Source organism: Lutra lutra, chromosome 17, assembly GCF_902655055.1.
Source record: "Lutra lutra chromosome 17, mLutLut1.2, whole genome shotgun sequence".
In the NCBI taxonomy this organism is placed as follows: domain Eukaryota; kingdom Metazoa; phylum Chordata; class Mammalia; order Carnivora; family Mustelidae; genus Lutra; species Lutra lutra.
In genome coordinates, this window is record NC_062294.1 from 58209568 (window position 1) to 58235940 (window position 26373).

The 26373-nt window shown below is 46.8% G+C and overlaps 1 protein-coding gene across 9 annotated transcripts in view; it reads left to right on the forward strand.

Annotated features, from left to right (window-relative positions):
* The window catches only part of LOC125089432 (zinc finger protein 28 homolog), a 45171-nt gene that overhangs the window by 14798 nt on the left and 4000 nt on the right, over window positions 1-26373 (forward strand). For 2 of the 9 annotated variants that reach the window (XM_047711644.1, XM_047711647.1), the window contains exons 1-7: window positions 11592-12197; window positions 12699-12790; window positions 19435-19561; window positions 19727-19822; window positions 22046-22209; window positions 22814-22928; window positions 23481-23576. In XM_047711644.1, the coding sequence (XP_047567600.1) occupies window positions 11978-12197; window positions 12699-12790; window positions 19435-19561; window positions 19727-19822; window positions 22046-22209; window positions 22814-22928; window positions 23481-23576 (910 nt within the window). In that variant the 5' untranslated portion in view covers window positions 11592-11977. Of the gene's footprint in view, window positions 1-1254; window positions 12198-12698; window positions 12791-19434; window positions 19562-19726; window positions 19823-22045; window positions 22210-22332; window positions 22537-22813; window positions 22929-23480; window positions 23577-23803; window positions 23967-26373 lie in introns of those variants that run through there. The other 7 variants (XR_007123950.1, XM_047711648.1, XM_047711645.1 and 4 more) reach the window with 5 other exon arrangements.

Consider the following 26373-nt stretch of genomic DNA (forward strand, 5'->3'; position numbering starts at 1 on the left):
AGTGCTTGACACATAGTAGAAAACTGCTTTAGGGAACATTGGATTAGTCAGTAATTTACTATGGATAAGATTGGAAAGGAAAGCACTTTCTCTTTCGCCGTTTCTTTTTTTTTTTTAAGATTTAAAAAAAATTTATTTATTTGACAGAGAGGGAACACAAGCAGAGGGAGTGGGAAAGGGAGAAGCAGGTTTCCCACGGAGCAGGGAGACTGATGTGGGGGTCGATCCCAGTCCCCTGGGATCATGACCTGAGCCGAAGGCAGATGCCTAACGAATGAGCCACCCAGGCGCCCCTCTTTTGCCCTTTCTTGATGCCAACCTTTTCCCTGAAGTTTTCTCTTAATATCATCTCTTCAGTACAAATTTCTTTATGTTTTTATTTAGAACTTATAAATGTTTGAGTTTCTGTGATATATGTAAAGTGACTTAGTACTACTGTTTAAAGCATATTATTCCTACCCTGAAGCCTGTATTTTATCTCACAAGGCAAGAAAGTGGCAGTAAAAAGAACTTCATAATAGTAATACACACCTACATATATCATTATGAAACCAGTTTATTCAAAAAGACTTATGGCAAAACCCCATTAAGATGTGGCCTGGGAAGTGACACTCTTCGTAGGTTGGTGACAATGAGAACACGAATGGAAAAATGCCTTACTATGTAGCCTGAAGTTCAGGGATCTCTGAGAAATGAGGAGTACATGTAGCAACATGTTGAAACATGTAGCAATGGTACATACAAATACTGATTTCTGGTTATGAAAAGATAAGGGATTTACCTAAACCCCAAGGGAAGTCATGAAGCTTAACGGTTTTGTGGTTGCTGGGAATCTGTAGAGATTTTTGATCAGCAGTAGTTATGTGATGATATTAATACTTAAACAACATTAACCTACCTGTATATGCGAGTCAACTAGAAGTGGGAAAGAGTAGAGCAATGGTATTTAATTTATAGTCTGTTATGTTAATATAGGATAAAAAAAAGACTATTGTTATTGTAGCCTACTTCTCTAGGACCTCATTATCCTGCATTTAATTCTCTTTTCCTACATTTCCTACATTATCCTACATTTAATCACTTTTTCCATGTTTCCCTGAGCTCTGAAATATACTTGCATATCTTTCAGTTTATGTGCTGTTACATAATAGATTTTGCAGGATTCACTATTTTTGAACCACCCTGTCCACATTAAATATTTCCCTTGTTATAGCCCATGATAAAGGAAGCATTTGCTTTTTTGTTATCTTTCAGATTCGGGATCTATATATGAGACACAAGAATTATTTTTGAAGCAGTTCATGTATGATGATGTGTTAATGGAGAGAATTACAGACTCTGGACTTGAGTGTTCTACTTACAGAGAAAATTGGAAATGTGAAAGTCTTATTGAGAGGCAGTTGGTAAGTCAAGATGCATTTATCAGGCAAAAAGTAACCACTTATAAGAAAACCCTTACTAAGGAAATAGATCACAATTATAACAAATCTGGGAAATTTGTCCACCTAGACAATATAGAAGAAAATGTTTATAATCACAAGTCAGATAAGAAAAGCTTTTCCCAAAATTCCATGGTGGTAAAACACAAGAAAGTCTATGCAGGAAAGAAACTTTTTAAGTGTCATGAATGTGAAAAAACCTTTACCCACAGCTCCTCCCTTACTGTTCATCAGAGAATTCATACTGGTGAAAAACCCTATGAATGTAAAGAATGTGGGAAAGCCTTCAACCAGAGTCAGCACCTTGTTCAACATCACAGAATACATACTGGTGAGAAACTCTTTGAATGTAAAGAATGTAGGAAAGCCTTCAGCCAAAATGTGCACCTTATTCAACATCAAAGAATTCATACTGGAGAAAAACCATATAAGTGTATGGAATGTAGAAAAGCCTTCAGCCAACCTGCACACCTTGCTCAGCACCAGAGAATTCATACTGGGGAGAAGCCCTATGAATGTCAGGAATGTGGGAAAGCCTTCAGTGATGGCTCATCCTTTGCCCGACATCAGAGATGTCACACTGACAAAAGACCCTATGAATGTATTGAATGTGAGAAAGCCTTCAGGCAGAACACATCTCTTATTCGTCACTGGAGGTATTCTCATACTGGAGAGAAACCTTTTGATTGCATCGATTGTGGGAAAGCCTTCAGTGATCACATAGGCCTTATTCAGCATAGGAGGATTCATACTGGAGAGAAACCATATAAATGTAAAGTGTGTGGGAAAACCTTCAGTTACGGCTCATCCCTTACTGTCCATCAGAGAATTCACACAGGAGAGAAGCCTTATGAGTGCGTTGTCTGCGGGAAGGCCTTCAGCCATCATGCTTCACTCACACAACATCAGCGAGTGCATTCTGGAGAGAAACCTTACGAATGCAAGGAATGTGGGAAAGCCTTTAGACAGAGTATACACCTTGCTAGTCATTTGAGAATTCATACTGGCGAAAAACCCTATGAATGTAAAGAATGTGGAAAAGCGTTTAGCATCAGTTCACAGCTGGCTACTCATCAGAGAATTCATACCGGAGAGAAACCTTACGGATGTAAGGAATGTGGTAAAGCTTTCAACCAGAGGGCACACCTTGCCCAACATCATAAAATTCATACAGGAGAGAAACCTTATGAGTGTAACGAATGTGGTAAAGCCTTCAGCCAGACTACCCGCCTTATTCAACATCAGAGAGTTCATACTGGAGAGAAACCCTATAAATGTAGTGAGTGTGGAAAGGCTTTTAGCGATAGCTCATCCCGTTCTCAGCATCGGAGACTCCATACTGGCCAAAGGCCCTATGAATGTGTTGAATGTGAGAAGGCATTTAGAACAAAATCATCCCTCATTTGTCATCAAAGATGTCATACTGGGGAGAAACCTTATGAATGTAGTGTGTGTGGTAAAGCCTTTAGCCATCGCCAGTCCCTTACTGTTCATCAGAGAATTCATTCTGGAGAAAAACCATATGAATGTCAGGAATGTGGGAAAACCTTCAGCCAGATTGGACACCTTAATCTACATAGAAGAATTCATACCGGAGAAAGATCTTATGAATGTAAAGAATGTGGAAAAGTCTTCAGACAAAGCACGCACCTTAGTCATCATCAGAAAGTTCACACTGCAGAGTCGTCTCAGGCCTCCAGCTCTTCCTCACTCCGTATGTCACCAAGCCCCGTGGATATATCTGCTAGATATTTTTGGAATTCATCCACTCCTTTCAGTTCTCATTGTCCTACTCCCAAACACAGTCCTTTCACCTGGACTGTTCCAATATAAAAACTGGTCCTACATCTCGTCTTCTTCCCTTCAAGTTCGTTCTTCACACAACTGCCATGGTGGTCTTTTAAACATGTAAATGTAATTAAACTACTCTCTTAAAACCCAGGTTAGGAAATTTAAACTATTTGATGCCTATAAAGTGCTTAGCATAGTGCCTGACCCAGACTAAGTGCTTGATAAATGTTAAGTCAGTGTCATTCAGAGTCTGTTTAACAATTATTTTTAAAGAGTGAACTCTGGAAAGCAGTATATCAGTACTGGGAGATTATAATAATTTTGGAACGGAAACTACATCTTAAGGTGGATGATGAGGATTAGTATGTGTAGTATTTTTAAAGTTTGACATCAGAATAACATAGTGGCTTTCTTGTGATTCCAAGGCTGTGTGTCTTTGTTGGTACAGAAATTTTTTTTTTTTTAAGTTTTTTTTTGTTTGTTTGTTTGTTTTTGACAGACAGATCACAAGTAGGCAGAGAGGCAGGCAGAGAGAGAGAGGAGGAGGAGGCAGGCTCTCCGCTGAGCAGAGAGCCCGATGTGAGGCTCGATCCCAGGACCCTGGGATCATGACCCGAGCCAAAGGTAGAGGCCTCAACCACTGAGCCACCCAGGCGCCCCTGTTGGTGCAGAAATTTAGTGTGACCTGGTACATAGAATATGTTTTAGGAGGTGTCTAAAGCTCTGGATAAGCTGAAACAAAAGAATTAGAATTTACTGGGAAGAATATAAGACTATAGTTAATTAAGGCAAAAAAATAAAAATTCCTTATTATTTAAAACTGAAGCAATAGAGAACTGGAATAGTCTAGCCCTATTTTAAGACACCTGGGTTTACAGATTAATTCTAAGCTTTCAAGGAACCACTAATCACACTGTTGTAGAGTGTAAAGCATAAAAGTAATTAAACATAATTAAAACATAATACTTTGAAGTATTGGGAATACTTCTTTCATGAGGCTAATTTAGTTCTGATATCAACCCCCCCCAAAATGAAATGGTAGATTAATTTACTTGTGGTTCTATGTAGAAAGGAAATTATTAATCTCTGCTGAAGAACAACAGAGGTTCTGAATAAATGGAGAGCCACACATGTTTCTAGATAGAAGTTTCAATATTGTAAAGATGTCTACATTCACTTAATTCCAGTCATGATAACTGTAGGATATTTTTACATTGACAGTTTGGTCTGAAAATCACGTGGAGTGGTAAGTAGGCAAGCATCATAGGAAATTTTTGGGAAAGATGATATGCCCAAGAATTCAGTGTATTGCAAAAGTAATATTTTTTTAAGTTTCTCTTTATTTTTAAGTAATCTCTAAATCCAGTGTGGGGCTTGAACTCACATCCCCAAGATCAAGAGTCCTATGTTCCTCCGACTGAGCCAGCCAGGTGTTCCACAAAAGTGGTATTTTTGATATATCAGTGGTGGAGATGGATTACTTAAATGGTGTTTGACAGTTAGTTATCCACCTAGAAGTAAAAGCAGAGCTACATTTTACTCCTTACAGAGAAGTTCCCTGAATCTGGATTAAAGATGTAATAGAAAACACAAAATTCTAGAAGAGAATATAGAATATTTGTATCCCTTTGAGTTTAGGAAGACTTGTTGGACACAGAGTCCAGAAGCCATGAAGAGAGTGACAGGAAGGAGCATGTAGAAGATTTAAACCTTTTGCATGGTATAAGGCACTATTGCAAAGTTAAAAGGCACATGACGGGCAGGGAGAAATTTTTAAAATATACATATTACATACTTCTAAAAAGTGCTCTTGAAAAGCAGCAAGGATAAGTTTGAAAATCACACCAACAAGCGACTCACAGTTACAGAACATGAAATTGTCAAATAAAATAGGGCGCCTGGGTGGCTCAGTGGGTTGAGCCGCTGCCTTCGGCTCAGGTCATGATCTCAGGGTCCTGGGATCGAGTCCCGCATCGGGCTCTCTGCTCAGCAGGGAGCCTGCTTCCCTCTCTCTCTCTCTCTCTGCCTGCCTCTCCATCTACTTGTGATCTGTCTCTGTCAAATAAATAAATAAAATCTTAAAAAAAAAAAAATAGAAGAAGTTCCTAACTACAATAATGATCAGATAAATTAAAATTTTAAAAAGTCTTTGATATCCTGGTTACTGGAATGAGGATTTGTGGCAGAATTTGGGGATTTTAAAACTCTTAAGCCCATAAGAAATCTTAAGAAACCATACCAACTAATTATCCTTTCTCTGAGATAACTGGGAATGAAGGTTAAAGGTTAGCCTCTTTCCCTTGTAGCTCACCAACACTGTGGCTTCTTTGATTTAAAAAAGAAAGAAAGAAAATTCAATTCTAAAGTGGCCTAGAGGTTGATATAGGAGGTTAGGGAAGGGTTGAGAGACTCTGCCAAGTATCAACATTTATATCAGAATCAAGAAAATGGCTGCAAAAATGGGTTTTCATAGGGCTTGACCTCAGATACTAGATTATAAAATTTTGAACTGGGCTGAATTTACACTATACACACAGGGTATTACATATTTGATGTGCTAATCTGTGCAGTTTATTGCTTTTCTCATAATTTTCTGGGTAGATACATGCAAATCTCACAAGGACAGACTGAAACTAAATGATACTTATTTTTTTTGTTTTTTAAAGATTTTACTTATTTATTTGACAGACAGAGATCACAAATAAGCAGAGAGGCAGGCAGAGAGAGAGAGGGGGAAGCAGGCTCCCTGCTGAGCAGAGAGCCCGATGCGGGGCTCGATCCCAGGGCCCCAGGATCATGACCTGAGCCGAAGGCAGAGGCTTTAACCCACTGAGCCACCCAGGCGCCCCACTAAATGATATTTAAAGCACAGAAATGACCTTGCCTGATACACAGGAAGGAACCAGAAAATTTGGGATGCTGACCTTGCTTTCTCATGTCTGAGTTTCTCACTTGCCTTGTCATTAGGTTTCCTGAGACAGGGCCAAAATGCCTTTCCTTGAACCTGTACCATGAGGAAAGCATCACTGTCTCTAGAGAGTACTTTACTTGCCAGCCTTAAGATGTCTGGCATGCTGGGAAGGGGGGCTGCTCTTGGGAAGGGATTTCTGATCTCAGCAAGGGTAGCCGCCCAGGGAACGCTGAGCCCGAGCAGCAACTCTCCAGAAGCAAAGTTGATTTTGTGGTGCACTTGGGCAGGCTCATTCTGGCTTTTAAGAGCTGTTATATTTTTAGAGATGTTTTGAACTGGTTACTAAAAGGTATATACAAAAAAAAAAAAAATAAAATAAAAGGTATATACGTATGTGTGTGTATATATATGTGTGTATAGAAATATATACATGTTTGTACTGGGTAATATGTAACCTGTATGTATTGTATACATATGTTTATAGGTTATTGTCTAAATTTTTTCTATAACAATAAGTTGTGTTAAACACAGACAATAGTTTGGAAACTGAGTTTTGAGCATTTGCCATATTTTATTTACGACTAACGTTTGCAGGGGGACATACCACGTAATAGTTGCTGCTTTGCTTCTCTTCCCAACTCCACATTCAGCGACAACATATTAGCAACTTTGACTCAAATATGGTGGGAATCTTTAATAGCATGCACCACACATCAAGGCTGGTTGACTTTAAAAGTTGACGGTGAAAATGTTAGGAAATCAGGTTAAACTTAAAAATGTGTCATGTGTGTAAGTTGTGAATTGTGCAAAGAGTAGAGGAAATATTCCTCTGGTACTTAAAAGCTATTACTTAGCAAAGAGCTCAGCCTGTCATTGACGTAAGGAGCAAAGTTCTGACCTATGTCCTCATCTTGTTTCACTTTGATCTTGCTCTTTAACGTAAGTGAAAATATCAACCGACATTGTCAGAGTTTTACCCATTTGTCAGTTTTAAGCATAGGTTGGTAAAAGTCAACAAAGGCATTCTAAGAGAATCAACTGCTATACAGAATTGACAATCCAAGAGCCTTGCATTTTCCTATCATTTGTCAATGTGTGCTACACATCTGTAACATTACAATAAACTTCCTGCACCTAGGATACACACATTTCTTTCCCTTGGGAAGCTTCACGTCAAACTTGACCAGCATACCGCCGATGGTCTGACAGACTGCTGACTGTGATTGCTGGCGGGTCTACAAATGAGATCAGTAGTCAGCCGCTGAAAGTTTACTTTGTTACTTGGCTAAAAACAGTTCACATCTGGTCACGGAGGCCGCAGTCCACTTAGCACCCATGCTAGAAACTGCCTGTCACCCTGTTCCCAGCTCTGGGTGTGTGGACAGGAGGAGGCTGGGTACTCCTGAGGAAAACCTTCCCATAATACCACTAGGACTTTTACTCCTACAGTTCCCTAAAGAATTGCAGCCATTTACCAAGGTAAGTGCCTACTAAGAAAAGGAAATAGCATTTTTTTTAAAGGATTTTATTTATTTGACAGAGATCACAAGGAGGCAGAGAGGCAGGCAGAGAGAGAGAGAGAGAGGAGGAAGCAGGCTCCCCGCTGAGCAGGGAGCCCAATGCAGGCTGGATCCCAGGACCCTGGAATCACGACCTGAGCTGAAGACTTTAAAGCTGAGGCTTTGACCCACTGAGCCACCCAGGCATCCCAGGAAATAGCATTTTGGGAAGAATTCTAAGTTACAAGGACATGTACTGTAGTCATTCTAGGGGCTTATGGGGGCAATTCCCCTGGCCCAGCTCAGAGGAGGCCCTGCGAGCTCCTGTGCCAGTTATTTGCCTTTTGGCTCTAAGATCCATTTTCTGCCTTATCCCTTGCTCTACACTATTGCATGTGTTTAAGCTCTGCGGGTGCTTTGACAACTGGTTTTCTGTCTGGTTTACTAAGTGGGAGGCACTAGCAATATACCAGAAGGTGAGAGTTGGGGGAGAAGCCGGGGTGTTTCTCTCTCACTTGCTCTGCTTTGCATGGTGGCTATGGTGATAGCTACATTGCCTCTGTTCTGCCTCCTTCCAGTCACCCCTTATCATGGTGCCACCTCCTGCTAGGGACGTCTCTGTGGATCTGTCTAGCTCTATGTGGCCCTGGTTCCTGGCTTGGTAATATCCGCTCCACCCTTTGGCCTCCACACTCCAGGGTTGGTAACTGCTCTCCTGTAACTGATCCGAGTTGCCTCCCTGTTCTTCCTCTCACTCTCCCAGGACCTTTTTATTATATTAGTTTCCTCTGCCAAATTCCCGCTACTGAAGCACATGGTGTCTGGGTTTCCTGACTAAAGGCTGATAGACAAAACTCATTATTCCTACTTGGTTTGGTAACATTCATGCTAAATCACATTCCAAGACAACACTGGGAACTGCCACCTTAGTGAATTCCCTGTGTGCCCAGTGGTTGGGGGGCATGTTGAAGAGTGAGTCGCTACTCCTTGCCCTCCCCATCACTAAGAAGTAGACACACGAAGTACACTATAAAGAGGAGTATTTCAACGTAGGGTTTCAGACAAAGCACACGTAACCAGTTTACTCACCAGTTTTTAGTTAGAGGCTATCATGTGGAACACATTTGAATGGCAGCCTGTGTGTAGATGAACCCGGATATTGTGCTTTTTAATACATACAACAAGCAATAGGTATGTTCTGTATCACTTTGGCCTATATTTGCCTAAATATTTTGCCTTTTTCTGTGACATGACTACTCATCAGCAGAAATGTGCAGGATAACCTCATGCCCCTCCCAAAGGCCAAAACACTGAGGGGGAAGCAGAGAGAAGAGTGTTCTTCCTGAAAAAAAAATGACTCCTTTGCACCACCACCCACTAAGTCTATTTCCACTCTAGCAAGTACAACGAGTCTTCATCATGTTACATTTTATGTGTTAACTGTATTTGTTGCTCTCAATATTTCTTACTCTCATAAGCTTGTGTTCATTGTTCAGTTGATCTATTTTTCTGTTGGCAAAAATTGTGTACTTAGGGTTGGGATGTAAAAGCCTCATCATTTTTATATTAAACATAGTGGAGATTTTTTCCTTTTGAACAGTTTTTCACTTGGTGACACTTTTAATTAGGAGTGGATTAAAAATCCTAAAGAAAGGGTAGGTGTGTGCTGAAGGACCCACGTTAAAACTTTTGGTTCTTTATCTCATGCTTCTGGGTTCCGGTGATACGGAGGTTTGTTTTTCGCATTGAATGGAGGAATTCTTCCATTACAGCAAACAGTAATGGTGTCATTAAATCAGAAGCTGAATGCCACCTGGCCATTTAAAGCTCTTGTCATCAGGAGAGCAGATTTTTTGAAAAGAAGGGGGAAAAACGTAGTGGTTGGTTTTATAAAGTTAAAAGGCGGGGGTGGGGTGGGGTTGCTCTACAAAGTTACTGGAAAAACATTATGGTTGGGGCATTTCCTTGTGCTGATTGCCATGTCTGGGTATAATGTTCCATGTTCAAAATTGTTAGTTTCTGTCTCCCAGTTCTGAGTTATGCTTGTGTAAAGGTTTTAGTCCTGGGAGGAAGTCTTCAGATCAGGAACGACAATGGCTGCAGTGAAGGCCAAATGACCTCTGTCCATTCCATATGTCTCCTGTCCCTAGAAGGATAAAAAAGCTACAGTGACTGATCCTGACAGGCAAGAATAAATAGGATATTGGGGCTTGGGAGTATTAGGGACGGTCCACCTTCTTGAACTGTCATGCACAATGATAAACGGTAAGTGGAAATGGAAGACACTTGTGATACCACCCAGGCCACTGGTGGTTTGGGTCAGGTTACCCCTAAGTAACTGAGATGTTGGTCAAGCCGAGGAGAAGTATGGCATTATATAAAGTGGAAGAGAAGTCTTACACACCAATCATAACCCCAAGGCCAGTTTCTGAAAGAAAAGAACCGGTTATATTCTCTACCCATGGTTTTCTATTTGCTGCTTCATAATTAAGCTCCCTCCCCAGCCAGTGCCATTTTATTAATTCAAAGAAAGTCTTTTAATTCAAGTGGTTTAAATTCAGTTCTATGCCAGTGAGGGCTTTACAACTTTATTTTTAATGAGAAAATATTTACACACAGAGGTTAAGTGTAAAATTTCATGAGTTTTTAAAAGCTAGTACAGTAAAACGTACTCACTTTAGGTGTAGAATTCTATTTTGACAAATTCCTACAGTCCTCTAACTACTGCGACCAAGATACAGAAGACCTGGGCACCTGGGTGGCTCAGTTGGTTAAGCAACTGCCTTGGCTCAGGTCATGATCCTGGAGTTCCAGGATCAAGTCCCACATCAGGCCCTCTGCTCATCAGGGAGCCGCCTTCTCCCTCTGCCCCTCGCCCCTTTCATGCTCTCTCTCTCTCTCTCAAATAAATAAAATCTTAAAAAAAAAAAAAAAGATACAGAAGACCTTCGTATAGAGTCTTCTCCCGCCCCCAGCTCCTAACTGCCACTCATCGCTTTTCTGTCTTAAATGATGTTACAAAATGTCAAATAAATATAACGACAGGCGGCCTCTGGGGTCTGTAACAACAGCGGTAGGCCCCTGCTCTTGTTAAGGGGGGTATTCCCTGAGGAAAGAGGCTTTCTGCTCCAGGGACCCAGAAAGCTCTGGACGGCTCTGGTAAGACTGGCCCTAAACACGTAAATGTGGAAAAACACCAGTTAACCCAGATAACCATGAAGGTTATGCAGCAGATTTTTTTTTTTTTTAAAGATTTTTATTTATTTGTCAGAGAGAGAGGGAGAGAGAGCGAGCACAGGCGGACAGAATGGCAGGCAGAGGCAGAGGGAGAAGCAGGCTCCCTGCCAAGCAAGGAGCCCGATGTGGGACTCCATCCCAGGATGCTGGGATCATGACCTGAGCCGAAGGCAGCTGCTTAACCAACTGAGCCACCCAGGCGTCCCTGCAGCAGATTTTTTTAAAGTCACGAGGTGAGTGGTGGCATTTGTGACTAGAGTCTGGGCAGCTATCTATGAGAGAGATAGGTGGGAACTAGCCCCGACTTTGGGGGAAGGCCGTGCAGGTGCAGGACCCACAGGCGCAGGGGCAGTGGCATCTGGAGGACGGGTGTGGGGGGACTGGATAGGCCCGAGTGTCCAGGGACATGGGGACCCACCTGGGGTCAGAGGTGCGCAGCGAATCGGAGGCAAAGGCAAGTTGTGTTCACACGCCCCCAGCACAACCACACTGTGGACACCGGCAAGGCCCCAGCGCTGCCCTTCGGCGCGCGCGTCCTCTCACTCGGTCGGCGGGGACACCCATGGCACCCGCACCCGAGGAGCAAGCCACCTGCTCCGCCCTAGCACCGCCCACTTCAGCCCTGCGGCCCCGCCCCTCGCCATCAGCCCCGCCCCGTCATGGAACCGCGCCTGCGCGAATCCGAACCCGGCACCGACTCCCAGAAGCCCGTGGGGCGCTGTCTGTCCGTCGGGAGGCCTGTACTTCCGGTCAGGCTCTGGCCGGGTGTCCACAGCTACTCGGAGGCAGCGGTCCCGAAGAGCCGGAGGCGGCCGGCCCTTAAGGGAGACGGCGGACGTTGTGTGGGCCCGGGGAGGGTCGGCGCATTGAGGCCTCCGCTCCGCTCAGTCCTGCCGCCGCCCTGGCCGGGACTACGCTTCCCAGGGGGCGTTGCGGTGGCCGACCACGCCCACTTCCGGTGGCGGCCCCGGGCCCTGGTTCAGGCGGCTGGCGGGGTCGGGGGCTCGGCGGCCGCGGTGGGCGCGGCGCGGGGCGGGGCCCGCTGGACGCTGGGCGCGCCCGCGGTGGGTCGGGGGAACGAGCCCGCTCGCCGCGCCGAAATGCAGGGGGCGGCGAGTGCGGGCAGGGGCGCGCCGGCCCGCGGGCGGGGGTCCCCACCGCGGCGCGGCGCTCCCCGCACAAAGCCCGGCGGGGGCCGAGGCCGGACTGCGGGGACCCCGGCTGCCTTCGCCCGCCCTGGCCGGGGAAGGCCGCGCGGGAGGAATGGCTCCCCATCCAGAGGCCAGCGAGGAGCGGTGATCGCGGAGCCTGAGAACCGAGGTGAGGGTGACAGGTGGTCGGGGCTGGGGACGGGGGCGAATTCACGCCATCAGAGCGCGGGGACAGTGCGGTCTTGGGGCACAGGGCCGCTCGGGCTCCTGTGCTGGTGAGTGGTTGTCCCCGGGCTCTGAGGCTGGCAGGTCGGAGGAATGCAGGGGTTTCCAAGTTTACCCTGAGTCCCGGCATCCTGCGGCGGTGCCGGGAGGGACCGTGACTCGCCCAGGGTCAGCCTGACCCCACACCATCCTGATTCATGCTCCCAGAGAGAGAAACCCCTCTCCCGCCGTGGCAGCGCCTCGGTAGAGTGGCAGTCGTGGACAGATCAGTGCGTCCAAAATTGGTCCCATCCTTTCGTCCCCGAGCGTTCGGTTCTCCACCTGTTGAAGCCCTTTCTGATTTAGGGCCCTGGTTTAACACGCAGCCTGAAGGGACCGTTTCCAGCCTGGTGGTCAGGAGCGTGGTGTAGACTCGCTCTCCAGCGACTCCTTTCTCTTCCCCCAGCTCTTCCTTCCAGGGACACTGCCCTTCTCCAGGAGAAGAGGCAGAAGCAGGAGGCAGCAGGGACAAGAGCGGAACTGAGAGCCATGTCTCAGGTGAGTTGGCATTTCCACTCTCCTCTCTGAAGTGCAGTCTTGCTTTTCAGGACTTAATAATGTTTATTTTCTTTTAAAAGTTTTCAGTTTAAGAGACCTGTCCTGGGAGCTGGTTCCCATTTCCTCACATTCTGGTGAGTGATGGGCTACAGGGGTAGCCCAGGGCCTCCCTCCCTGCTTCTCTTCATCCCATTCGGTGTTCGTTCTTCATTGCTGAAGTGATTCAGCCCCTCGCTGTGCCACTTTCCTCAGAGGGACTCTGGTGGAGCCGAAAGGTCCTCTTGGGGCAAGCATGACAGCTGCTTGTGCTGGGTTTGGTATCTACTTGTGCCGGTCCCTGGAGACACGGACGCTAAGCCCCAGTCCCTGCTCTCAAGGAGCTCACAGCCTGTTGGTGGAGAGTCGTGGAAGCAAACAAGGTTCTCGAGTGCAGGTGAGAGCTGACTAGAGGAGCTCTTGGCTTCTAGCTGCCTGTGAGGGAAGGGCAGGGGCTCTTTCCCAAGGCGGTGATGTTGCAGCCGTGGTTTGAAGGGAGAAGGGGATGTTTGGCAGGCAGAAGAGGGAAGAGCGGCGCTGGTGCGGTGTGAGAAGCTGTCTGTATCTCACTTGATCGGGTGGCTTCTTAAAATGCTAGCAGGTAGTTTTGTCTGTTTCTGTCCTCTGTGTCTCATAAATATGAGAGCCAGCTCCTAAATGAACCAGGTTCCACTTGGCCCACCCAGGCTACTTTAAGCAAGTTACCAGTGATCGCCACCTTACCAGATGCTCTGTCCAGTCCTCAGTCTTTTTTGGCTCTCACTGGCATTTGAAGTAGCTCAGGGGTTGGCCGACTTTCACCGTAAAGGGCTAGGAAGTGAATGTTTGAGGCTTTGCAGGCCGTAAGGTCTCTGCTGCGGCTGTTGCACTCTGCCATGTAGAGCAGAAGCAGCCGCAGACAATATATGAATGCATGGCAGGGCTGTGTTCCAATAAAACTTTATTTACAAAGACAGGTGACTGCCCACCCTTGAAATAGCTCATCCCTTGCTCTCCAGTGGGACCCTTTTTCCCCTTGACTTGTAGAGCACAGCAGGCATCTAGCCTTCCTCCCACCTTCCTGGCGTCTCCGTTTTCACGGCTGGTTCCTCATCTCCCGGACCTACAACTGTCAGCATGCCTCAGGCTGGTGTTCTTGGCTCTCCGTTCTCGTCTCTCTGCCCACGTTCCCCTGAGGAGGTCCGCCCGTTCTCATCGATAAAAACTCAGCCACAGGCCTCTGAGCTCCAGGCCAGTGCATCCAACTTGACTCCTCTTGCATGTCGAGCAGGTAGTTCGGACCTAACACATTCACATCTGCCATCAGCAGTTGCCCCCACCCGGCCGCTCCCGCAGCTGTCTCTAGCTCTGGCCGTGGCAGTGTCATGCTGTCAGTTGCTCAAGCAGAAACTCTGCGTCGTTCTTGTCTTCTCTCTTTCCCTGCCGCCCATGTTTGCCTCATTGCAGACCCTGTCAGCGCTGTTTTCATCCTGTATTCCCAGCCTGACAATTATCATCGTGCCCACTCCTCTGTCACTGCCTGGTCCTTATTATCCTACAGTCGGCCCCTCGACTCTCCCGTGACTTCCTGCTTCTACATATGCTCCCGCAGTCGCGTCCCAGGGCTGCAGCCAGGCGGGCTATGTTCTAACTACTGCCTTGCTTTCTGCTCAGAACCCTCCAGTGGCTTCCCTGAATGAAGGCCACATCCTTTATGTGCTGACAGGGCCCCACCAGACCTGGTCCTCTGGACCTCTCACATTTTCCATCCTTCTCCCTCACTCACTTTGCTTCCTTGAAAATTGCCTTCTCATTTTCCCGAACCTTCTCTCTGTAGCTTCAAAGACTCCCACCCAAATTCCTCACATCTTCTCTGCATTACTCCTTTTTTACACTCTGCACATTTCAACATACTGTACGTGTACTTAATACATCTGCTTTTCTGCTCCAGGTACACTTGAAACAGGCAGGGATTTTGGACAGTTTCACCCGCGAGTCCTGATTCAAAAAATATTTGGTGGAGGAATGTGTGAGCGTCTCTTGTAGCCAGTGTTTTGCTATTTAATATAGTGTTACGGTAATCACTGTTATACCTGGAAGTGTGCTTTATCCCTGATCATTTCCTATGAATACATTCCTACAAGTTTTTACTTTGCGGATTAAAGTTTATTAAACTGACATGAAATCAGAATACTTTAAAAGTTTTATTTAGATGAGGGCGCCTGGGTGGCTCAGTGGGTTAAGCCGCTGCCTTCAGCTCAGGTCATGATCTCAAGGTCCTGGGATCGAGTCCCGCATCGGGCTCTCTGCTCAGCAGGGAGCCTGCTTCCCTCTCTCCCTCTCTGTCTACGTGTGATCTCTCTCTGTCAAATAAACAAATAAAATCTTAAAAAAAAAAAAAAAAGTTTTATTTAGATGGAACAGGAGTAGAGCCTCAGAAGCTAGAATTTATGGTGTAAAAAGAGTAGACTTCACCAAAAAGAAAAAATTACCTGTTCATTCAGGTTCCTTAAAAATTAATTGACTTGAACCAAAGAAAAACCTCTTTAGTGCGTTTTTTTCTTATAAAAGGGTTTCATTCATTTTTTCCTATGGAGTATTAACAAAGTATTCTTGTGTAAGGATAGAATTGCTTTTGTTTTCTATTTGCCTTTAATCTCCTTGTCTCTGTCTTTATTAAGATTAAGAGTAAGATCAACAGATTCAATTCTTTTTTTTTTTTTTTTTTAAAGATTTTATTTATTTATTTGACAGAGAGAGATCACAAGCAGGCAGAGAGGCAGGCAGAGAGAGAGGAGGAAGCAGGCTCCCTGCTGAGCAGAGAGCCCGATGCGGGGCTCGATCCCAGGACCCTGAGATCATGACCTGAGCCGAAGGCAGCGGCTTAACCCACTGAGCCACCCAGGTGCCCCAACAGATTCAATTCTTACACTGGGTTTACTATTATGTTTTCTCTCTGGTGTAGTGTGACGTTGTGAAACTCTTTGGGAAGTCTGCGCATGTCCACGCTGACAATGGGAATAAGAGTAGGACGTGCTCCGTCGAGGGTGGTTCGAGTACCGTTGGATGAAGCGGGTTGATCGGGACATGAGTTGCAGAAAATTTGTTCTATCTGAAAGCCATGTTGCCCAGTGGGTCTTGTTTCGTCATCAGGGTGAATGGATGGCAAGCATGATGGCTGTTGTCAGAGTAGAACCTTTTAATAGGGGCCTGCTGGTGTCCCGGTCATAGGCGTGGCAAAGGAGCCAGGCTGCCTGGGCTCCGATGCTAGGGTTCGCATTTAATCGCTGTGTAACCTCAGGGCAACGTAAATGACCACATTTTCTTCACTTGTAAAAATGGGGATGATAACGGTACTGGCTTAATGTGGTTCTTTGAAGGATTGAGTGAATGCACGTAAAGTGCCAAGAAAAACGTAAAGGTGCGCGGCCCACCGTAGACCTCAGCAGGTGTTGGCTGCCAGCGTCCTCGTCTCGTTGTCATGTAGGAGTTTACGGGCCAGTCCCTCAGGTGACGCCCAGTAACGCGGCGATCCGCGGTGCTGGAAGGAGCTGGCCAAGTGGCCCGCTCTGGCCTGCCGCCTCTTTTTCCATAGCCCGTGAGCGACAGATGACAGTCACATTTCTCGGCGACTGAAAAAAATGAAAATATGGTGTCATCTGTGAAATTATGTAAGTGTACGTCTTGGTGCCCGCGGATGAGGGCTCCTTGGAGCGGGGCACACACGTGGTTTAGCCGTGGTCTGTGGCAGCTCTCATGCAGCAAGGGCAGGGTTCAGTCGCTGTGGCAGAGGCCGTCTGGCCTCCGAGGCCTAAAATATTTGTCCTCCGGCCTTGTACGGGGAGACGTCGCTGGCCCCTGATGTAGAGGTTATGGGTGTGGACTGCGGAGCCAGACCGCTGGGTTCAGAGTCTTGGCCCTGCAGTTGGTTGGGTGATCGTGGCCAAGTTACCGCTCTCGGTTTCCTCATCTCTGAAGCGGGAGCAGTGCTGGGACCAACCGTCAGGGTTGGGGGGTCGAGTCAGCTTGTGTGTAAGCGTATGGAATTGTGTCTGGAATGTTCCAAGTGCTGTGAGCGGTAATCGCTCCTGTTCCCAGTAAAAGGCATTTGCTGGCTCTCCTGGTGTGTCCCAGCTGCCGTCACAGACCAGCACGGGCTGTCCCCCGGTCTGTCCCAGCTGCCGTCACAGACCAGCACGGACGTTGCGGCTGATGCGCCACAGACCTTTATTTCCCATAGTCCTGGGAGATAAGCAGGACGTTGGGTCTGGCCGAAGGCGGGTCTGGCTCAAGGCGGGTCTGGCCGAAGGCGGGTCTGGCCGATGCCGACCGCTTCCTGTTTCCCGGCTGGCGCCCTCTCCGTGTCCTCCCTATGGAGGAAGGAGCTAAGGAGGGGGGGGGGGTCCTCCTTTTTATAAGGCCACTAAGACTGTTAAAGAGGATTCACCCTCATGACCAGAGCGCCTCCCAAAAGGCCCCACCTCCAAATGCCGTCGCACTAGGCAGTAGGGTTCCGAAGTATGGATTTTGGGGGGACGCAGACATTCAGACCATAGCATGAACAGAAGTCATTGGTTCTTTTTTTCTTTTTTAAGTAGTTGCATTTTTTTTTCTTTTTTTTTCAAAAGATTTTATTTGAGAGAGAGTGCACATGAGTGAGAGGGTGCGGGCACCCCCAGGAGGAGCAGAGGGAGAAACAGACTCCCCGCTCAGCAGGGACCCCAGTGGGGGTTCGATCATGACCTGAGCCAAAGACGGACAGTTAACCGACTGAGCCACCCAGGTGCCCCCAGAAGTCATTGATTCTCTACCTAAAGGGCAAGTCTGTTTAAAGTGAGAAACTGCCTTACTTGGAAGGTTACACATACCCGGTTCATGCTAGGTCCCTCCGGAACACAGAAGGAGAGAGGTAGAGAAGGGGACATTTCTTGTTAAGAAAAAAAACAAAAAACAACAGACTCTCAAAAAACTGAGTTGCCAAGTATGAGAAGATTTTGGAACTTTTACTCTTCTGTGTAGTAGGGGCTCCAAATTCCAGTTTTCTTACCAATGACAAAATAGTAACAAATGCAAGAAAATTGGGCACCATTTTCTCTTGTACCAACAGACTATTTATAAAGTTATTGTAAAGATGTTGTGAAGATGCTATAGATTTTAGAAAGGCATTTTGTGTATAATCTATGTACTGTATTTTATATAATGTTTCATTTGGTAAAGAACATCTGAAAAGATTTTGAATATCGAAATAAGTAAGTACAAGACTTGGCCAGGCAAGGAGCATGCCGATAGCACTGTAAGGCTGGAATCTGTGAGAAACCGGCTTGTAGAATCAGGTCAGAATAAAACATAGAAGTGGCATGTGTCTGAGCACCTATGCCTTTGAACCAGTTGAAAATATTTGCACTGAAATGGGTTTTTAGGGGGGCATCTGGCTCAGTCAGAAGAGCATACAACTCTTGATCTGAGGGTCGTGAGTTCAAGCCCCACATTGGGGATACAGACTACTTAAATAAAAGAATATTAAAAAAAGAAATGGCTGTGGTTTTTTGTTTGTTTGTTTAAAGATTTTATTTATTTATTTGACACAGAGAGAGATCACAAGTAGGCAGAGAGGCAGGCAAAGAGAGAGGAAAGGAAGCAGGCTCCCCACTGAGCAGGGAGCCCAATGCGGGGCTGATCCCAGGACCCTGGGATGACGACCAGAGCTGAAGGCACACATTTAACCACTGAGCCACCCAGGCGCCCGTGTAGTATTTTTCATTCTTATTAAACACTCATCTTTATTTTGGGAAGAAGAAAAGAGAATTTTGTTGGTTTACTTTAGTTTTTGGGTTTTGTTTGAATTGACGCGCGTGCTCCGCATCTGGTGAACACGAAGTGAAACAGAACTCTCTAGAACCCGCTTCGAGGTTGAATTCTTCTGTGATCGAGGTTCATCCTCAGATTGATCTTCCGACTCTTGTACCGACCAGGCCACGCACGTGTCCTCCTGCTAAGTGCTCCGGTCGCTCTCGTGTGTGGGGCAGTGGAGCCTCCGTTATTCGTTGTTCTGAATTGACGTCAGATAGCTCTCCCATGCGTACAGCTGCGCAAAACTGCCAGTCCTCCAAGCATGGGCTACCTCGGTGTCTTTCTCTTTTCTCTGGCTCTCGCTCCTTGTGTGCTAGTCTGTCCCCCAAAGCGAGGAGGGGGCAGCCCTTGGGCCCCGTGTGCATCAGCGTAGCGCACCAGGCGCTTGCAGACGGCTGCTGCCCCAGTCTGCAGTGGGGCTGGACGTCGCAGATCTTGGTGCTGGCGGGGGTGGTTTCCCTGGAGGCTTCTCTCTGGCTTGCAGATGGCGGCCCTGTCACTGTGTCCCCACACGCCCTTCCCTCCTTGCACTCGCATCCCTGGTGTCTCCTCTTCTTGTAAGGACGCCCGTCAGATTGGATCAGGGCCCAGCCGCATGACCTCATTTAACTTTTAATCACCTCTTCCAAGGTCCTGTCGCCAAAATGAATCACATTCTGAGGGACTGGGTGTTAGACTTCAACATATGAATTTGGGGGACACAGTTCGGTCCGTAACAACCCCCCGGTCTAGGGGGGCTTGGGCACCGACTGAGCAAGGATGCGGTTTTGTCCTTTCAGAGCTTGGTGACATTTGGGGATGTGGCTGTAGACTTCTCCCGGGAGGAGTGGGAGTGGCTGAGCTCTGCTCAGAGGACTCTGTACCGGACCGTGATGCTGGAGAACTACAGGAACCTGGTGTCGCTGGGTAAGGGCACCCCTGCCCCCTCCCCGCCCTTCCCTGGCTGCTGCCATAGCTCAGAGCCCTTTACTCCTTTGGCACCAGGCCCTGCTGCTCCTTCATCAAGCCCGGAGGCCCGAGTCTGCACAGACCCGCGGCCTGACCCCCTTCTACCTCTCCTTGTGTACTTAGGACTTTGCATTTCTAAGCCCGATATGATCTCCTCGTTGGAACAGAGGAAAGAGCCCTGGATGGCGAAGAGAAAGTTGACAAGAGGCCGGTGTCCAGGTGAGCGGGGGAGACCGCGGTAGGGGGAGGCCCTGCGGGTCACAGCTCGGGACCTCAGCCGTGTTCGATCATCAGTGGACTCTTCCCAAGCCTCCAGGCCCGGAGGGGAAATTGAGGCCTCTTGAGCACGGGCTCCCCAGGTGTTCATCCTGCCTCACCTCCTGCCCAGCTTGGCTGCCCCTGCCCCCCGAACGGGACTTCCTTCCTCTCGTCTGGGTCCCGTTTTTCCAGCTCCTTCTCAGACCGCTTGTCATTCAGGCTGGCGTCTTCCTGTCTCTTCTTTAAACCATCCTTGGCCGACGCGGGTGTCTTTTTTATATTCTTTCTCTTTGATCAAGTGACCGTTTCATGTATAGACTCTCTTGCTCACTTTTGTTGTCAGTTTTGAGTAAGGCCGTCAGGTGCAGGTTGGTGGGTGAGCGCGAGCTCCTGAAGCATTAGCCGTGTCCCCGGGGGACTGGGCGGACCCGTGCCACCTCGGGTGGAGCAGAGACTGCCGTCCGGTGCACGGAGAGCAGGATCAGGGACCGAGGAGGAGGAAAAAGCACTCCCACTTGCAAGCCAGAGAAACAAGAAGGAGAGTAGAGCCTTGCGCAGAAGGATTAGAACTCAAGAAGGAGACCGGCAGGCCCGGAGCCGGGTCTGGGTGGGGCCGTCATCGGTTTGGGGCAGGTGGGCCTCCCTCGCAGAGCGGAGCGGACCGTGGCGTGACCGGCTCTCAGCAGGAGAGAATGCGGGTTCGGATTTGACAGATCTTGAGGATGTTGTGATGAAATTTCTGTCATTCGGGAAAACAGTTACTTCAGCTACAGCATTGTTTCTGGAACAAATCAGTCAAGATCAGGGTCAGAATTACAGACTTTTCTTGGAGGTTACCACAAGAGGAGATGGTGCGATTTCTGAAGAATTGAGACTCTCGTAAGACGGCTTCGTTGAAGTCATACTTCAAAGGAAGACTTTGTATTGACAGAGCAGGACAAGCCGCTCACAGAACTTCCAATTCTCGTGGCTTGTCCTAGGGTATATAGAACCGTGAAACTTTCCCATTTGACATTTAAATTACGTTTTCTGAATGAGTTTTTTGTTTTTTTTTTAAAGATTTTATTTATTTATTTATTTGGCAGAGAGAGACGCAGTGAGAGAAGGAACACAAGCACAGGGAGTAGGAGAGGGAGATGCAGGCTTCCCGCCAGCAGGGAACCCGATGCAGGCCTTGATCCCAGGACCCAGGCATCATGACCTGAGCCAAAGGCAGACGCTTAACGACTGAGCCACCCAGGCGCCCCCGAATGAGTTTTATAAAACTAAACAGCTTTTTCCTTCTGTCAGTCTTTCCTTCCTTGCCAAGATTCTACTTGATTATAAGACTTGCACTTGTAAGACCGGGATTTGAACTTTCGTTAGTTAGCATTGTAATAAAAGAAGCATTGTTTAAAAAAGAGGGAGAGGGCGCCTGGGTGGCTCAGTGGGTTGAGCCGCTGCCTTCGGCTCGGGTCATGATCCCAGGGTCCTGGGTTCGAGCCCCGCATGGGGCTCTCTGCTCAGCAGGGAGCCTGCTTCCTCCTCTCTCTCTGTCTGCCTCTCTGCCTGCTTGTGATCTCTCTCTGTCAAATAAATAAATAAATAAAATCTTTTTTTTTTTTAAAGATTTTATTTATTTATTTGACAGAGAGAGATCACAAGCAGGCAGAGAGGCAGGCAGAGAAAGAGAGGAGGAAGCAGGCTCCCTGCTGAGCAGAGAGCCCCATGCGGGGCTCGAACCCAGGACCCTGGGATCATGACCCGAGCCGAAGGCAGCGGCTCAACCCACTGAGCCACCCAGGCGCCCCAAATAAATAAAATCTTTAAAAAAATAAAAAAATTAAAAAAAAAATAAAAAAGAGGGAGAAAAGAATTTTTTCCTGGAAAAATGGGAAAAGAGTCCAAGTGAGTTTTACTTAATAATGTTGAAATAAGGCTCATATACCAATTTTCTTCTTCAGCCTCCCCTCCCTCTTTGTTTATTTTACCTGTATTTCATCATAGATTTAGGTGAGAAAGCTCATAAATGTACCCTTAGGACGAAAGCTACACAAATATGGGAATGTAGGGTTGGCTAGTCATATAAAAAAGCTTTTGACATGATACAGTTTTTTGAGGATTTTAATTCCTCTGATTACATTCTGGAAGTTTTCTTCATATTAATGCATAACAGAGAGAACTTCTTTTGTTAATATCTTTCAGATTTGAAGATTGTCCCGGAGATCAAGGAGTTGCCTGCAAAGAAGGACATCACTAAAGAGAAGTTACCCCAGGCAGTGATAATGGGGAGACTCACAAACTACAGTCTGGAATGTTCCATTTTAGGGGAAAACTGGGATTATGGTGCCCTGTTTGAGAGGCAGCCGGTAAGTGAGGTAAATTCTAGTCAAGGCACAGTATCCTTCCCAAAGAGACCGTTTTTGAGGGGAGAGACCATGAGCAAAGGGAGTTTGGGAGAAGTTTCCATCTGAGTATGGTGCTTCCTGTAGGCAGAGTGTCCCGCCAGGAGGAAGAGCTCGCAGTCTTGCTGCACAGTACAAGAGTGGGGACGACTCAGTTGTAACGACTCACAAACAAGTCTTTTGATCAGAGACATTCGATGTGCCACGGCGTGAGAAGACTGAGCAGGATCTCAGCCCACCCCTCTCATCAGAGATTACATCAGAGAGGGAGACCCTGCAGGCGTGTCGAAGGTGGGGAAGGCTTCGGTCAGCGTTAGGAAGTTCCAGCTGCTTGTAATTTCGTTTTCTCCTGCAAAATTACAGATTCTCCGTGGCAGAGACAGATTCTCCTATCTTTTCTCTTTTTTTGTTTCCCAAACATAGACAGTATGACGAGGCCCAGTCATTAGGTGACCTGGATCACTCAGAACCTCAGAATTCGATGTCCATGTTGCCCCCTCATACCTCCCCAGAGCCTTTGCGCGCTCGTGGCCACGTTTGAGCAAGAAGTGCGTTTGTACCATTTCAGGGCCTGGTGGCCATCGCGAATGTGGCTGTAGACTTCTCCCCGCAGCTGGACCCAGCTCGGAAGAGCGTCTGTAAGAATGTGAGATGGGAAAGCCATGGTGACCTGGGGTCAGTAGGTAAGGGTGTCCCTCGCCCAACTCTGAACCTGTCTTTAGGCACTGCTACTTTCATTCCTCAGGTTTTGTTTTGTCCTGTTTTGTCTTAAGATTGTTTATTTATTTATTAGAGAATGAGAGAGACCATGAGCAGGGGGAGAGGCAGAGGGAGAAGGAGAAGCAGACTCCCCACTGAGCAAGGACCCTGATCCGGGACTCGATCCCAGGACCCCGGGGTCGTGACCTGAGCCAAAGGCAGACGCTTAACAGACTGAGCCACCCTGGGGCCCCGTTGGTCAGTTTTGGACTGCAGAGGTTGGGGAGGGAGGAGGCTGCTGAAGTGTTGGGCGAAATTTCTGTCATGATTCCTGAGATGAGAATCTGACGTTTGTAGAGCTGAAAGTTGGCGTCTTCATTATGGTGAGACAGCGTCTTCGGTGTCTTTCAGATGTTGCTCACTTTTCTTTCTGCTTTTTCCTGTAATAAAACACTTTCCTGTCAGAACCAAGACACTGGTTCTCGACTTAAGAATGTCAAGTGTGCGACAGAACCCCGTTATCTGCCCCTCTGCAGGACCCTGTGTTCCTAAGCCCGATTTGGTCTCTCTGCTGGAGCAGGGGAGGGAGCCATGGATGGTGCGAACAGAGCTGACCAGGGGCCTGTGCCCAGGTGAGTGAGGCAGGGCCGGGGGCGGTTCGGGCAGGCGAGAGCCGACGAGCTCTCAGCAGAGCCCCGTCCTCGCTCAGGGACAGGAAGGATGCGCAGCACTTTACCAAGCCCTCCAGGTCTAGAGAGGAAATGGAGGTCTGGGGTTTCCACATGATTCTCTTTCCTCCTCCTCTGCTGCCTTCTCTCGAGTGATTGCTCATTCCCTGTAATGTTTTCCCTGTTCTTAGCCACTCCTGTCAGCTCCGTTCCCCGCATGCCCTGTTCTGACCCCAGTGTACTTTTGCGCTGTTCTTCGTGACCACCGGCCCACCTATTTCATGATGCGTCCAGTCCCGTATGAACCCCAACCGGAATGTCATTTGAGGGGGCCCTTGTGCTTGGCATTGGCAGGTACTTGGAGGAGGAGAGCATTTACACGTATGTTGTACTTGTAAGTGGTCCGTCCGGTGGAGAGGATGACACATGGTTACGGATGAAGTAGAGTTTGCAGACTTTCCAGTGGGGCCTTGCAGAGGCGCAGGAGAGGACTGAGCTCCAGTAGCTTCCTTTCAGGCAGGGTGGGCAGAGCTGGAGAGCAAGAGATGTAAGTGCAGGGTCTCTGCCTCTTTTCTCATGGGGGGATTGATATACGTTGATACCTAAGGGAAAGAAGAAATTTCTTTAGAAAATGATGGTTTGCAGGAAATGTAATCCGATCACCTGTTTGGGAGCAGAACGTAAAGCCATGACCCGTAGTCACAGTCCGTTAACCGAGCGAGCGTAGACTTCACGTTGGAAAAACACGCATTTTTCACGTGGTTGGAATTGCAGCGCGTGTTCCGTCACGCAGAGAGCTGTTTGTCGCATGCATCCGTGTCCTCTCTCCCGCTGCTCACTGAGGTCGCTTCACATTTATGGTGTTAAAAGTGAACTGGCGACAGGAATCTTTATGGAAGCGCAAACTATACCTTTGGGGGTTGCTGCATCCCTGGAAGCGAACGTCTGCTAGGCTCGGAATGTTTTGTTTGCTTTCCGCAACTGGCAGTGATTCTGTAACTTGCTGTGTGGGAGTAATTGCATCCTCCCAGCACTGGGTATTTTGATGAAAAAGTTTGCTTATTATTTGTTGGAAGGTTATATCCTAAAGTTACTTTTTTTTTTAAAGATTTTATTTATTTATTTGACAGAGAGAAATCACAAGTAGGCAGAGAGGCAGGCAGAGAGAGAGGAGGAAGCAGGCTCCCCGCTGAGCAGAAAGCCCGATGCGGGGCCCGAACCCAGGACCTGGGATCATGACCTGAGCCGAAGGCAGCGGCTTAACCCACTGAGCCACCCAGGCGCCCCTAAAGTTACTTTTTTAATTGTGAAAGAGATTGAATGCCATTTCTACATCTATTCTCTTTATCCTTTTCTTAAGTAAACCTCATTTATATTCACTCTCTATCCATGTCTTAAAAGCTTTATTTACAGTGCCAGTGGTGTTTTTACATCAACATACTAATTCTTTGGTCTATCATTTCATACTTTTCCACATATGGAATAAGAGTTTCTGTTTGATTAGACCTTTTTAAATTGTGATATGTGAAAATTTTAACATTTTTATGTAGTCTAATTACTTCTTTTGTGGATTCTCCTTCCTTTTTTTATTTTTAAAGGTTTATTTATTTATTTATTTGACAGACAGAGATCACAAGTAGACAGAGAGGCAGGCGGGGGGTGGGGGGAAGCAGGCTCCCCGCTGAGCAGAGAGCCTGATGCGGGTCTCGATCCCAGGACCCTGGGATCATGACCCGAGCCAAAGGCAGAGGCTTTAACCCACTGAGCCACCCAGGCGCCCCTCTCCTTCCATTTTTGTTCTTAGAAACTTGATATATGTGGTTTTACTTCATTGTTTTAATGGCTGTCTAGTATTACAATAAGCGAATACAAATGTACTTCACTGATTTACAAAGGACATTTGAGCATTTAGGTTTTCCCCAGTTTTTACCTGTAATGAATTGCAGCCCAGTTTGTACTTCTTTCTTTGGATGATCAAAGTATACATTTTTTTAAAAAAGTTTCATGGATATAAGTGCTATATCACGAATAATATATGAGAATACCTGTTTCTAGACATTTTCACCAATAGTGAGTATTTTATATTTTTAAAATTTTTTGCCAAGCTCTTGGGTGAAAATGGATGTTTCATTTAATTTGCATTTCTCAGAGTACTCGTAATGTTGTAAATATGTACTTTAAATCCATTTAGAGTTCATATTCTGTTAATGGTGTCTTTGAAGCCTCTGCCTTCGGCTCAGGTCATGTCCCAGGGTCCTGGGATCGAGCCCTCATCGGGCTCTCTGCTCTGTGGGGAGCCTGCTTCCTCCTCTCTCCCTCTGCCTGCCTCTCTGCCTACTTGTGATCTCTCTCTCTGTCAAATAAATAAATAAAATCTTAAAAAAAAAATAGGACACATTTTGTTCCCCTTTCCGAGTTGCCTGTGAGTTTGTAGATGCTGTTTCTTCTGACTACACAGTAGTTTGTTGGGTGGTATCTTTATAGAAGCATTTACTTTGTTGACCTGTGGTTTCATAGTTTTTTGTTTTTATTTATCATTCCCATTTGTACCACATCACAAACTTGGTCTTGTTTCTGTTACTTATTTAATTCTTTCTTCCTCTCTTCCTATCTGTGAATGAACACAGGGTGTCTTTCCATTTATTTATATCTTCTTAATTTCCTTCAGCAACATTTTGCGGTTTTCAGCATACAATCTTGTACCTCCTTGGGTAAATTTATTCATAAGGAACTTATTCTTTTAATGCTCTCCTTCATGTAA